Source organism: Diabrotica undecimpunctata, chromosome 3, assembly GCF_040954645.1.
Source record: "Diabrotica undecimpunctata isolate CICGRU chromosome 3, icDiaUnde3, whole genome shotgun sequence".
Taxonomy (NCBI): Eukaryota; Metazoa; Arthropoda; class Insecta; order Coleoptera; family Chrysomelidae; genus Diabrotica; species Diabrotica undecimpunctata.
The window spans coordinates 95,718,527-95,734,195 of NC_092805.1; the positions used below are offsets into that span (position 1 = coordinate 95,718,527).

The 15,669-nt window shown below is 34.4% G+C and overlaps 1 protein-coding gene across 1 annotated transcript in view; it reads right to left on the reverse strand.

The window, feature by feature from the left end:
• LOC140435971 (uncharacterized) overlaps positions 1-15,376 on the reverse strand; it is a 30,610-nt gene extending 15,234 nt beyond the window's left edge. The window contains exon 1 of the mRNA XM_072524683.1: positions 15,217-15,376. Coding sequence (XP_072380784.1) covers positions 15,217-15,376 — 160 coding nt within the window. The remainder of the gene's footprint in view (positions 1-15,216) is intronic.
• Between the last annotated feature and the right edge of the window lie 293 nt (positions 15,377-15,669).

The window sequence follows — 15,669 nt, forward strand, 5'->3', positions numbered from 1 at the left end:
TGTTAAAATGTTTTTTTAATGTCACAATCTACAAATTGATTTTAATAATTTCGCAGACCTTTACAGAGGGTTAATATAGTTAATATAGTAATACAATAATTAAAAAAAGAGAATTTGATATATCTCAAATATGTAAACATAAATGGAAAAATGAGCATAGAGTTCAATGGAAAGATTCAAGTATACCCATGAAAGAAACAGATGTAAAAGAGAAAAATCAAAGAAGCGGCGCTAATTATGTTAAATGAGACTAATTGCGTCGCAAATTCCTCGGCATTCCTCGACAGTAGGATCTGGTCATCCGTATTAAAAGAAGAAATTAAAATAAATCAAGCATAAGTAACTCAATAACATATCGAGGATACATCATTTATGTTATAAAATAATATACATATAAAATAAGAGTTTGGTATTAATATTGAGAATAAACTAAATGCAAGATAAAATGCTTACCATTTCGGATAGTATCGTTACCTGATAGTATCAGGTTTTTTTCCTGGTTTCCCCCTCACGATTTACTATGAGATCACTAACAGGAGAAGTTTACTGTCATCTTTACATGTGGTTGTCTTTTCAAAGACAAATCACAGTCAAATCAAGTTATGATTTTTCTGACGCGTATTCTTAAGTTAGGGAGCATGTTGTACCTTGGACAGTGTTTTACCTTGGTCACAACACACTCTTCAGTATTTGAGTTCGTTTGATAATCAATTGGCAACGCTGCTAAATTCTTCGTTTACAAAATATATAAAGTGTGCATAGTGATAGCATGTCAAACTAAACCTGTTAAGATTTCAAGGATTTTTTATATTTTTCCGTTTAAAAGTAAGTTTTTTGATAATTCATAAGTCATGCTTTAAATCTATAGCTTTGGTTTTATGAAAAAATTAGCATTCCGAAGACCAGATGATTTAATTACCTTGTAATTGTTTGAAGGTTAGAAGGTTGTAAGTAACACTTTTAAGAATGTTGCCACTTTTACAAAATTCAGGTGGATGTACTTCGGACACAATACACTTGTTAAACCTAGGACATGTCCTAGGTACAACTTGGTAATTTAATATTTGCAAAACATGTTTGAAAATCAGTTGTCGAACGTTTATATTAATTTTTTATTTTCTTAATAATTGCAGACTATAGAAAATATGCCACGCAGTAAACAAGGACTCCACTCGATAAAGAACAGTTGCGACAGGCTGTTCAATTGTTACGAGAAAAGAAAATGTCTTTATTTGCGACAGTAAACATTTTAATATCTAGTAGACTAGTAGAACTAGTGAGGCGTCAATTTGGAGTGAGTGGTGAAGATGGTTTTGATATTAAGACCTAAACCCCATTCCATCCAAAAAAGAAACCTTGCCGCCGGATCAACCCAAAATATTTCTACCTTTCATTAAAGGTGTCACTGACAAGATCAGTAGAAGTCTTACCCCTCTTAATATCAAAACCATCTTCACCACTCACTCCAAATTGTCCAATCTCGTCAGATCCGTAAAAGACCAAATCCCCAATGAAGACCATGGTGTCTACGAGATACCTCGTTCCAGTTGCCCACGTACATACGTAGGACAGACAAACCGACGAATCCATAACCGTATTTACGAACATTCTCTATCAGTCAAACATTCCGATACCACTTCAGCCCTAGCCCAACATCATATTCAGACAGGCCACAAAATAGATTTCGAAAAAGCAAAAACCATCGCTGCCATCCGCTCATTAAAAGCGAGAATCATTCGTGAAGCTATCGAAATCGAAAAACGGCCTAACAGCTTGAACACGCGCGATGACGCGAAACGATTTCCGGCAACATTGCGACCCCTGCTTCAGCGACCTCCCGCCCACACCGCTCAGGCCACGTCAGTTCAGACCACGTCAGCGCATACCGTTCCCGCGCATACAGCGAGTATAAAAGCTGCCACACAGGGTAAGACCGGTTGTCACTCGACACTGAGGAGTAGGCAGATTGAGACCTCAGTGCCGAGAGACAGTTCTTGCAATATAGAACACGATACTGGTACGTCTCGAGTGAGGGGAGTAGGCAGATTGAGACCCCGAACTCGAACCGAACCGTATCACTCTTGATAATGGCTCCAAAATGGGTGCCGAAACGTCGAGTTTTAAATTCTCAACGCGGTTCTTCCCGAGAACTCAGTAATTTATATATATATATATATATATATATATATATATATATATATATATATATATATATATATATATATATATATATATATATATATATATATGTATATATATATATATATATATATATATATATATATATATATATATATATGTAACTACAATAAAACACCAACGTAAAAATTGCATTCCACCACATACCTTGTCGTCTAAGCAAAAAATCTTTAGTGAACTGGTTTCTTGTACTCATAAAGAGTACCTACTCATAAACCGAAAAAACCGAAAGAAAGTTAAGATTTGATTTCACGTATGGTGCCTCTGTATATTCGCTTATACGCATTTAGTCCTACCATAATTCATCACAGCGACTATTTTAGAGAAATTTCTTAGAGAATACTTTAGAATATTTTAAATTCTAATAAATCTTTGCCATATCGTGAGCCTGTTTCTAGCAACTACTAGTCGTCCAGATATTACACTTGCAGTTGCAGTTGTACTTGTCCAGGTAAGCAGATTCTTTAACGTTTAAAGTGATGAAAATTGGAAAGCAGAAAAATGAATTTTTAGATAACTGAAATATACTGCTCATTACAAAATTATGTACAGAAAAACTACAAAAATCAAGGTAATAGGCTACAATGATGCAGACTATACTGGTTGTCTAGAGACAAGAAAATGCACTAGTGGATATGTATTGATGCTAGGCAATGGTCCTATGACCTCGAAGTGCCAAAAACAGAACATAGTGGCACAATCAACTACAGAGGCCGAATATGTGTCTGTGGCTTTTGGTATTAGAAAAGCTTTATGGCTTAAACATTTTTTTAAAGCGATTGAAATTGATGTCTCACCTGTCAATATCTTTGTTGATAATCAATCTGCCATTAAACTGACACAAGTACAACAATTTCATAGCAGAACAAAATATATTCATATTAAGGTTCACTTTGTTCGAGATCAAGCAATCAGTTTGACCGATTTGTTCACCAATGCATTGTCAAAGACAGTTCTTAACAATTTATTGAATAAGTTGAATTTATCAATTTTACTATGCATTTGTTAATTTGTATCAGGACTTTGTTTTTATATTTGTGTCAAATCTTGAATAAGTGGAGTGTTAGAGTAAGCTCCTAAACTAATGTAATATTAAAGTTTTAAAAAGAAAACAATTTTGTTTGTTTTTGGGTTATGTCTCTTCTTGTTAAACTGTTAGATGTAAACACATGTTTTGCTTTGTTTGTTTCTCAGGCTTATTATTCAATAAACTTTTTACTAATCGATCGTCGGGTTGTTTTATTCATCAAAAATACTTCATGTTGCAAACTTGCAAATAAACCAAGCGTGGCCTTGTTTACCATCCAATATTTCCTCAAAAAAAGCTGACCTACTGAACGACTAATATCGTCATAGACAATGACGTTTATAAAAAGAAAAAACAATTAAATTAATGAGCAGTTGATAACTTAAAGTCAAGCCAGTAAGTCGGTAATGGTATTCAAGATGTAAACATACGTAATTAATACATCATTCAATAAGTAATGTCATCTAGTAGTTATCCGGATGTAAATAATAGCGAATAAATACGTAATATCACAAAGTAATATATTAATCCACTTCTACCAAGTCAAAACGCGAGGAGCCCAAGCTACCAGGGTGAGATTTATCCGCTCTCAAAACAACAGCAGGATGAACTAGTGAACTCAGTCAAAGAACTGGTCACTAGCAGTGAACTAAGCCAGGCTAACAGGGGATACATGATAGCAACAAAAATTAGATGAACTTCCCACTCACATGGATATTGTTGTCGTCAGGAACCTAGGACTTCAAACAGAATTCGAAACAGTAAACACAAGTACACAGCGGACCACAACCTTATCATACTAGAACTAGGAACTTGGGGCAAGAAAGTACAATTAAACGGATTAAAAGAAAATCAAAGTGGACAAACTTCAAGAGACTTGTGAGCACTAGAATAAATATCGTCCTAGTGACATACAACCCACAAGATATAAAGCATTAAGTCCTAGAGTTTGAAAATAACATTCAACAGACACACAGGAACAGGAATACAGAAACAAAAATAGAGATACACATGGGAAGATTTAAAGACATACCACAGGAAATAATAGTGTAGCTGGATTCAACGATAAACAATAAAAAGGAGCAGCGTTCCTAGACGTAAGCGAAGCTTCCGTTTGGCATAAAGGGCTAATCTACAAAATGAGAGGATACGGATACAACGGGGAATGATGAGACTAATCTCTTCGTACTTGAGGAATCAGTTCGTATAGGACAAGTCCTGTCCGAGATCGGAACCCCGGAGGATCAAATGCCACATGGAGCGGTCATGTCACCTTTGCTGTACACAATATACACCGCCACGTTGCAAGAACACCACGAACTCTACTAAGCCTCTATGCCGATGACACAGCGATAGGGGCCAAACAGCGAAATAAAGACAGCGGTAAAAACCTGCAAACAGGGTTTAACGACATCCAAGAGTGGAGTTTAAGATGGAAAATCGCCTTAAACTCCAAAAAAAAACGCAAGCAGTAACTCTTTAAAAAGAGGCACCAACAACCAGAGGAACAACTGACAGTGCAAAACAACCCAATCGAGTGGAAAAGTGAAGCAAAATACCTAGGAGTCACCATGGATAAAGGATTAACATTCAGAAAACACGTAGACGCCACAATACAAAAAGCAAACATGGCAAAAGCGCCAATAAGAGGACTCACTGGCAGAAAAAGTAAATTGAGGATTAAAACAAAAATAAGGTTAATAAATAGTGTAATACTCATCGAGCAAAAAGACAGAAGGGGGAATGTAAAGGTAGTGGGGGTAAAAATATTGTTAGACAGGAAGTGCCATCTTGAGAGGCCACATTAAACAAGGAAAGAGAGCCTCTTTCCTTGTTTAAGAAATCAAATTTAGTTGGGTTATGTTATTACTGATGTTATTGTTTGTTCCAACTGCCACATGAAAGATTATTTGTATTTATATTGAAGTTTTTTAACAATTATTTCACATTTTAGACTATTATCGTTATTATTTAATTAAAACTTTATTGTGTTCTAGTGTTGAAATAAGTATTTTAAGTGTATTATGTATTAATATTATGTAATATTAATATTATGTAATATAAAAAATAAATAGATAAATTAAAACCCCTACACCACTGTATGATTACTGTGAAGTGTCATGAAATTTAAATTTGGCGCATTCGCATTTCCGGATATGTCCGCCATCAGAGGCCACTTTTTTGGTCTCCTTTTCATAACGACTAGATTCCCTCTTTTGTCTTTTTGCTCGATGGTAATACTACTGATACTAATATATGCATCTCTCGCATAGGAACACATATGTAACATCACAAAGAAGAGAAGACAAGCGGCACACAACAGCAGCCTAAGAAAGACAACCAACGTACCGAATCATATTGAGGAAAGATTCTTATTTAGAGAATTACAATAAATCAGAGTGACTCAGAATGACTAATGAAAGATAAAGCCAGGACAAAATTCGAGGAAGTGAAGAACCACCCAAGTCACATACGGTGAGAGATCATGAGATACGACGCTTTCCATGGAAGCACAAACGACCCAAACAACAAATAGTGGAATAAAAATAAAATAAATACCAGACAGAAAATAAATAAATATACCAGGGAGAAAGCAAAAACACGTGCAAGAAAATAAAACAACAACAACACATAAAAGCGGATAGTTCGTAGCTCTATAACAACGTGGATCAGCGCGGCACAGTGTAGGCCCCAGATAAGATGAGTTATATACAATATATACAATATAATATATAATTTTCTGTTACCGGATATCCTACAAAAAAAAAAGAATATAAAAAAACCCAAAAAACGGCTTCAGCCCACAAAAGAATTATAAAAATTTACTAACAAAAAACCGGCAAAAGCCAACAAAAGAAAATAACAAAATCATATAAAACCCGGGCACGTAGGGCCAAAACCCTAAGCAACAAGTCTCCGAAATGGGATTAGCCCAGAGCGGAGACTTGTGTCCCAAGTAAACAATTTAAGTTTCGCGGACAAGTCACATGAAGATTACATAAATACAGGAATAAAGCGACTAACGCTAGCCTGAATTTTTAATCCGATAGGGTACCATGTTGGAGTTCTATTGCCCAGAATTCTTTCCTTCTAAAGAGATTGGCTGAAAGTTGTGCCCCTATCACGCATCCGAGTGCTATAGGGAGGGAAAGGAGTGGTCTGGGATACTGGAGCGCGGTGGAGGGATTTCTGTTTAACTCGAATCAATACACCTTGCTCCAATGAATTGTTACACCTGAACGTTATTCTAGGGGCTGAACATGTTTCACAGCGTGGGTTTAATTAAATTGCTTTCTTGCTTGATGTATCCAGTTATGCACCCAAAAGAATATCAGTATTCTTATTTTATTAAATGGCTTTCTTTATAAAGATTTTATTATTTATTAAAATGACCATTATAATACATACTAAGAATAAGTGATCATTATACTGTATTTCACGAATTTGAGACTATTTTGGATGCTCGCTAGACACTCTACAGCCAAGGGCCCACTTTACTGAACAGCATACGAAAGTAAACTGCTCTAGGAATGAAAATATGAAACAAGTAATTTCTATATTAAATTAAAAAAATTCTTTTAAAATCTTTTTTTACAGTTTTAAACGTTATTTACAGTAAATATGTTTGATATAATTCATGTGCACTGCACATTTTACGCGAAAACGTTAGTTTCCCTAGCAGTTTTACCTTTTTTGATCAACATTAAAGACAGTCCACATGTTAATTAACAAGATTGTGATAATATTTAGATTTTTGAAACATATATTTATTTCATGTTTACTTGCAAAATATTTGTTACAACCAGATTATTTATTACCTAGAATTTAATGTAATTCTAATCGGTGTCCTCTGAGAGCTTAACATAAGTGTAGATATTTATGAACCCTGTACTTGGGTTTTTGATCATTCAAAGAAACTGGGACGTGTACGAACTCACCACTTTATAGCCTCCCATAAAACTATTAGACCCTTCGAGATATAGTAAACTGATCACTGGCATCCTTTGGAGATAGGTAAACTCATCGCCGCAGATAGGTAAACTCATCACCAGCATTTTTGCCTCAAGGCGCTGGTTTCTAATGCGGAAGATTGCCTGTTATCTGTTGCACTTCTCGTTTATGTGGTAATTTATTAAATACAGAAATTATTTTAAGCAAATTGCTCTTAAATAGCTATTAATATTGGGTTTCTTACAGTGTGGCCTATTAGACGTATCTGACAATCTAAACGGTTTTGAGATCTGAAAATTCAGTTGCATAGGTTTTCGCTAGTGAATTTATTAATGAATTTATATTTATTTAAAACAGTTGAGCGTGGATTTGTGGTGAAATGTATATGGCTAGACTGGGTTGCCCAAACACTTAGAAGGAAAAGAGACTCATTACTTATGCAGTTCTCTACCATATAATCGGGCCATTTTTATAAATGAAGGCAAATTAGAGATATCCGCATAAAATCGTTAACAAAACAATCGCCGACTCGTTCTGGGTCCAAAAATGGCAAGCCAAATAAGTGGTGCAACTGTCAAAGTTAAACTTGATAATTAAAAGTTCTCTATTAGTTTTTAATAATTTTGTGTATATTAAACAGTATTTAATAGTTATATTACAATTAATTAGTATTCAAGATTCCCATTGAGGTAGCCAACGAGTAAACATTACCTTGTGATGTGATAATTCGAATTATTTTGTGTGTTATGGAAACAGCAATTATTATTGGACTATAATATTATTATATTCAACTGAAGAAAAACTGCAGATACAGGTAACTGTTATATTCCTATTATTTTATCCACAGTGTCCTAATAGAACGACTGTTGCAATACTAAAAATTAAGTGAAGTGTTTTTGGTATCCAGGAACACTCACAAAAATGAACTCAAATCAAAACCTCACAACTCCACAAGTCCTTCCCACAAAATCATATGTCGCTGCTACTTTATCCAAACCTCCACCTCCTACTTTCCCACGTAAGGAGCAAGCCATTTTAATGCACGCTATTCCAAATACTGTTTTATTTGACTATGTTAAATCTATAGGGGACATTGTTATCCCAAAAAACATTACCTTTGTTTTGTTTTTGTATTTATCTTTGTATTTATATTTTTATTTATTTATTTATATTATATATATATATTTATATATTTTATTTATATTTATTTATATTTTGTATTTTATCTGTATTTATCTTTCCTCGCCTACAGTTGTCGATAACCTTCTAAAAACACATCAAAATATCTCTATCAACTCTGCAGTAGTTCCCATCAGAAGACTTATCACCCCAGCTAAACGCCTTCTTATATCTAACGTATCTCCTTCAATTCCACATTCCATAATTGAAAAAGCCCTTAAAGATATTGGATTACAGCTGGTCTCTCCTGTGTCATTTGTGAAATGTGGTGCACTCGGAGAAGGTTATGCACACATAATGAGCTTCCAAGAGTAACGTGTATTATCCCCGATAAAGAGAACTTTTCAGTAGATAGAAACTTCGTTATTACATACGAAAACACACCTTATAGAATATTTATTTCTACGGATAAATTGCATTGTTTTTTATGTAAAGAGGTCGGACATACCGCTGACTCATGTACCAATAATCCAACTACTTTTTCTCAAACTGAACTACCCCATCTAGAGCCCTCTACATCTGAAATTACTGATATAATTTCTGACGTAAACACTCCTTTTCAATCAGACCTAACTACTTTAAATTGCACAGAAACCCACACTGAAATAGATACTGAAACTATACACCCATCAATTCCACCCACACAAGGACAAAAAAGAGCTATATCAACAGGCAGCAATTTTGATATTCCTTCTCTATCATCTTCAGCAAGTACATCCGAACCAGCGTCTAATCAAATGCTTCCTCCGTTATCCACAAAAACAAACACTATCTCCAAACCTCACAAGAAAAAAACAAAAACTACAAAATCAGAGGAACATAATCTAACAGCTAGTTCACTACAATCCGTAGCGGCCATTTATAAAAATAATCCATCTGGTCTAACTTTGACCGAGACTCAGTTTATTGCTTTCCTAGAAAATACACATGGTAATCCTAGTCCACTTAATGAAGCTTTTGTTTTTACTTCAAATATTGAAGGACTATTACAAGACATAACAGTTCTCCATTCAGAAACTAAGGAAAGATCCCTTAAAAATCGACTTACGAGACTTCAAAAGAAAATCAAAAGACATCTAAACCCAGATGACTCTGATAATATCAGCGTCTCATCTGAACTCCTAACCGATGATGAAACCAAAACCCTTCTCTCCCAACAGCCAGAACAACCATCTCAGTTGCCCCTTACCCCTTCAACTCAAGATTCACCTTCAATTTAATCCAATGGAACTGCGATGGGTTCTTTCCCCGTATTGAAAGAATCCAACAACTAGTGACAGAAAAACAACCCGATATCATATGTCTACAAGAAACGAACTCAAAAATATCTAAGCTTCCCACACTAAAAAAGTTCGAAGGATATCATTATATCAGAACTAATTGTGACAGAGCCAGTGGTGGGACATCTATTTTTATTTCAAGTGAAATATATTCATCTCATCTTCTCATTACCACCGAACTCGAGGCTATCGCCGTAACTACTTGGTGTCCTAATAAACTTACGATATGCAGTGTTTACATTCCTCCTAACTACCCCCTTAAAGAAATTGAAATTCTAAATCTTATATATCAGCTCCCCGTTCCATATATTCTAGTAGGTGACTTCAATGCTCATAACTTTATGTGGGGGTCAAACCACACTAATGGCAAAGGTAAAACTATAGAAAACGTTATCAATTGCACAGGCTCCTGTCTACTAAATACAGGCTCTAATACGCATCTCTGAACTTTTCCTCTGGCACATTTTCGGCGATAGATCTTAGTTTTAGCGACCCAAAAACATATACTTCACTAACTTGGAAAACTTCCGATGATCTATATGACAGCAACCACTTTCCAATATTTGTATCATCTGATATCTCCAACCATGAACAAACTATAACCAGAAACTTCTGGCGGCTAAAAAATGCCGACTGGATAGACTATATTTCACAAACAGATAACACCTTACCTTCTTTATCCCTATCCGACAATATTAACAATAATCTATTATTAATCACAGATTCCATACTTAAAGCTGCAAATTTGCACATAGGCAAAAATAGTATTTCCCATAAAAGAAAGGCAGTACCTTGGTGGAATACATCTTGCCAAACTGCAACAGAACAACAAAAATTAGCTCTTAAAAATTACCGTAAAAACAAAAATCTGGAGAATCTTATTGAACTAAAGAAAACCAGAGCCAAAGCCCGATTTATTATAAAACAAAGTAAAAAATCATCTTGGAGAGAATATGTATCCTCTATTAATTCAAGCACCAATCCGGCGGATCTCTGGAAAAAGATTAGGCAAATCCAAGGAAACAACACCAACCTCAAAATCTCTAGTATTGCTGTAAATAACACTACAATCACTGACAATCAAGAAATCGGTGAAACCCTAGCAACGCACTTCGACACTAAATTCAAAAGTAAAATAGATACCTCCTTACGAAAACCATTACCTAACGCCCCACCCTGTTCCTCACCCGAAACAATAATGGACATCACACATCTTAATTTTCCCTTTCTTTTTGAAGAACTAGTATCAGTTATTCAAACTTGTAAAAACAATGCCGCTGTTCCTGACGACATTCCTTACATATTAATCAAAAAGCTCTCAAACTGTAGCCTACTCAAAATACTTGAGATGTATAATTTAATCTGGTCATCTAACCAATTTCCCAATCAATGGCAAACCTCTATCGTAATACCTATTAAAAAGCCTAACCTAGAACGTTCCTTGGCCAACTCTTATAGACCTATATCACTAACTTGTACGATGTGCAAAATATTCGAAAAAATTATTAATAAAAGACTCCTATGGTTCATTGAAAAACATAAGATATTTGCTAGTGAACAGTCAGGATTTCGTCAGAACCGTTCAACCCAAGACAACCTTGTAATCCTCCAAACTCATATATCAGAGACCTTAAACAAAAGACAAGAAGTCGTAGCTGCCATATTTGATATTGAAGGTGCTTTTGACACTATAAGTAGGCAATGTATATTAAACAAACTTATCCTTCTTAATATTAATGGTAATATATTTAACTTCATACGAAATTTTCTATCTTCTAGATCGTTCAGAGTCTCTGTCAACGGTATTTTATCTTCTACTCATACTCAAACTGATGGCGTACCTCAGGGATCGGTACTAAGTCCTACACTTTTTAATCTAGCAATAAGTGATTTATGCTCTCACCTCATTTCCCCTATTAAACATATCATGTATGCTGATGATCTAGTAATTTACTGTCATGGACAAAACTCTTCTACCACCTCGAAGCTTATTCAAACTGCTGTTGATACACTTTAAAAAAAAACTAGTGACATGGGGTTATCTTTATCCTATGTAAAATCTAAAATTATAAACTTTAGTAGACGTCCCCCTTCTCCATCTTCACTTATTTTGATCAACAATGTCCCTCTTCCTGTTGTTAAACAATGCAAAATTCTCGGATTAACGTTTGACTCACGACTAACTTGGAAGCAACATATATTTGCAATAAAAGGAGAAACGAGCATAAGACTAAACATAATAAAAACTCTATCACATCATTATTGGGGATCTGACGAAAACTCACTTCTTAAAATATACAGATCACTAATACGCTCCAAGCTAGATTATGGTTGTCACATATATATATCCGCCTCCAAAACATATATTAACCTTCTAAACTCAATTCACAACACAGCCCTTCGTCTTTGTATTGGCGCTTTTCGATCTAGTCCTGTAGATAATCTTTATTGCGAAGCTAAAGAACCTCCTCTTTGTAAAAGACGAAAACAACTGCTACTCTCTTATGCAGCATCGGTATCACCTAACCCCTCTAATCCAGTGCATCCCTTATTTGTAATGTCCACGTATAATTTACACAATACCAATTTCTTACCACCAATAAAACCTATTCCACTAATTTTAACACAGACACTTAATGATATCTCTCTTACACATACCCTTCCGCTTTATCTCCCTCCATCTCCTCCTTGGATCATGTCCACGCCCAAATTTAACACCTCGCTCACCAACTTCGATAAAAATAAACATCCGAAAGAGATCATTATAAATGCATTTAAAGACATTATAGATACAAATAAATACGACCTAAATTTATACACGGATGCCTCAAAAAATGACACAGGAGTAGGCTGCTCTGTTACAACCTCTCATTCACTAATTAAGACATCACTTATACCAGCCATCAGCAGCGTTCATACTGGCGAATTATTTAGTATATTGCAAGCTTTTAACCATATATCTCCACCTAATAAGCAGGTTGCCATATGCACAGACTCTTTAGCATCAATCTATTCTATCAAAAATATATTTACTGATCATCCAATCGTCCAAAAGATCCTAGACTCTTACCAAATTATCTTGTCCCAAAACATAACAGTTACCATAATCTGGCTGCCATCTCATATTGGTATAGAAAGCAATGAAACCGCAGATCACTATGCTAAACTTGCTATAGCATCACCTGAAATCACCGATAAAATTCAAATTTGTAAGGACCTAAAATCATATATTAAAAGAAGAACCAGACTCCTTTGGCAGCAGCATTGGAACTCTAACCGTTCGATCTTACACGAAATACAACCGTCAATAACCAGTCAGCCTACATTTGACTATTCAGCCCTCTCAAGACGAGATCTCATTGTGATAAGACGACTTCGGATAGGACATTCAAAACTCACACACGGCTACCTAATGTCCTCTAGCATCCGTCCCTCCTGTCAAATCTGCCAATCATATTTGACAATCACACATATTCTCACTGAATGCCATCAACATTCGGCCAGAAGATTACAATACAAACTCAAAAGTGAAGTACGAGATATCCTAAACAACCCTGACCAAATAAAAGCTGTGCTACAATTCCTTAGAGATGAACACTTATATCAAAAAATATAATTAGATTTTAATTTAGACATTGTATAACATATTATTATCATTCCGTATTATTGTAACATATTCTTAATGTAACACTTAATGTTTGTGTAATGAAAATTCATGTTATAGTACCTGTGTAAGTGGCCATAGTAGCCGAGCACGTTAAAGTTGAAATAAAAAAAAAAAAATAAATAAGTGGTGCAGCCACTTGGCGGTGGAATTTTCCCTCTTGTGAGTGGTTTTCAAACCAAGTTTTTGAATTTTGCGAAAATAACTTTGAGTTAAGTAAAATAAATACCCACTTCTTCGGAGCAACGAATTAATTGAGTAAAGACCGTGACGTAGGTTTCTATGCGTTTGTCGGGAAGAACACAGAATATAAGAGACACGTAATGCCCATTTAATAAGGTATGGATGGTAAATAATTGCAAGAAAAATTTTGGAGCATATTGAAATGTACCATCCATGTAATATGCCTCTGCTTTCGCCAAGTAACGTAAGTTCCCAAAAATGCCAAAAAAAAAAATAATATTTTGTTGCAAATCCTTATGCCATACAAAACATTTATCGCTGACCGTATTTAGATTTATCTTTCGGATTGCTAGATGTGCTTCCCCATTGTCTTCGGTACAGGTGGCATTAAAGGGAAACGATCGTTGTTCATATTCTTCAGAATAAAAGAGATGTCCATTGTTGTCAAGTGTTCTTTAAAAAGAGAAGTTGCAATCTTTTGGTGAATGATTTTTGATCGCCTATCCAATAAGTCCTCTTGAGCTTTCATCTTGCAGGAGTGACTGATGACTAGACGGCTTAGTTTTCGAAGGTCGCTTAAGTGATTGTGTTCCAAGTTGCAGTGAAGAATATTTGTCGCAACTAAAATAATTATAGAAATATAAACACATACTGGTCATATTCGGGCAACTGGACTTTATTCTATAAAATAAAGTCTTCATTAGTTTTAAAATTTCAATAAGTTCTTTACATATTTTTACGTTTCATGTGAAAATTACTTTATTGAATTATAAAAAATGATCCATTTGTGGTTGAGTCAAAAAAATATTTGGATCTTCAGTTGGTATTGCAAAACTTATTCTAAGAGTAGAATTACAATTTTACGTAGAAATTAGTTATTTATACTAAATGATTTTCCAATTCTGGCACTCTGAATTTTTATCAAATATATCTAGCAAGAAAAATGTAGAATATTTCTAACAAACTTTAAAGAATAATATTGACATACATTTGTGTTTAGATTTAGATTTAAACTTCTAAATATGCAGGGTATTTCACTCTACCACCGTTCACGAAACAGAAATTGTGTCAATTAAAAAAAAATAGCGAAGTTCTCTAGAATTAAGTGGTCTATCGCCAAAAATTATTTTCGGGTATACTAGATGTTGTATGTGGCATGATTTAGGTTGTTTTTAATAGACCATTATATTCAATATTACACCGCTTCGCACTTATTATTATCACCGTACTTTTATCACATGGATAATGCATAAGTATCATACATATTGTACATAGATACTTTGTTTTGTATCTAACAGTTTTGTAAATAATAATTTTCTTATTCTTATTGCAATTAAAATCCAGAAAATTTAACCAACAGTGAAACTTAATTAATTAAATGGTGTCTGAGGTAAAACTAAAAAAATAATAAAAAAAACCAAAAATCTTTTGTGTCACATCCATAGTCAACGTAATATCTGGTATACTTTTTGAGATAATCAATGTTTTAGAATGATCTACCTAAAATCTAAAACTGTGACAATGTGACTTTAACAATTTAATCAGAAATCTAAAAATGTAATATCAGAAAGAGTAATCTACTTAAAGCAACAAAGTAATATTACGCTTTGTCTACAAGAAACATCTTGTACAGTTGACTTGAAGAACTTAATTAAGCTGATTTTTATCTGTTTGATCAGAATGATCCACCACCAGTGCGAAACAACTAAAAAAACGGTATTAAATCTACTCACCAGTTGTATGACATTTAGCCTTACATCCTTTCGTCGAAGATGTCCACAAAAGGCAATTTGATTTTAGAGTCTTCAGCAATTGAAATTTGAAATTATTAAGAACTTTTATTTTTCGTCCGCGTTGGCTCAAAACGTAATCAAAGAGCAGTTCACTATCCATGTTAAAGGAACAAGGGCAAATGAAGAGACATTTTTTTTTCGCATCCTTTTAGGTAGCTCTCAATAGAATTTTGTGGAAAAGAAAGAACATGTTTCTGTAGAGACGATGTTAAAAAAATTAAAACATAGAAATACATTTGAAATTTCAATGTTTGGAAAGTTTTCAGAGAGATTCGGTTTAGGATCAAAATAGAAGACAATAGAAAAGCCTAATGTCGTTCACAAAAGAATCGGGTTTTTTATAAACTATATTAATTTTAAATAACAACACGCTTTATTTGTTTATTTAGACAT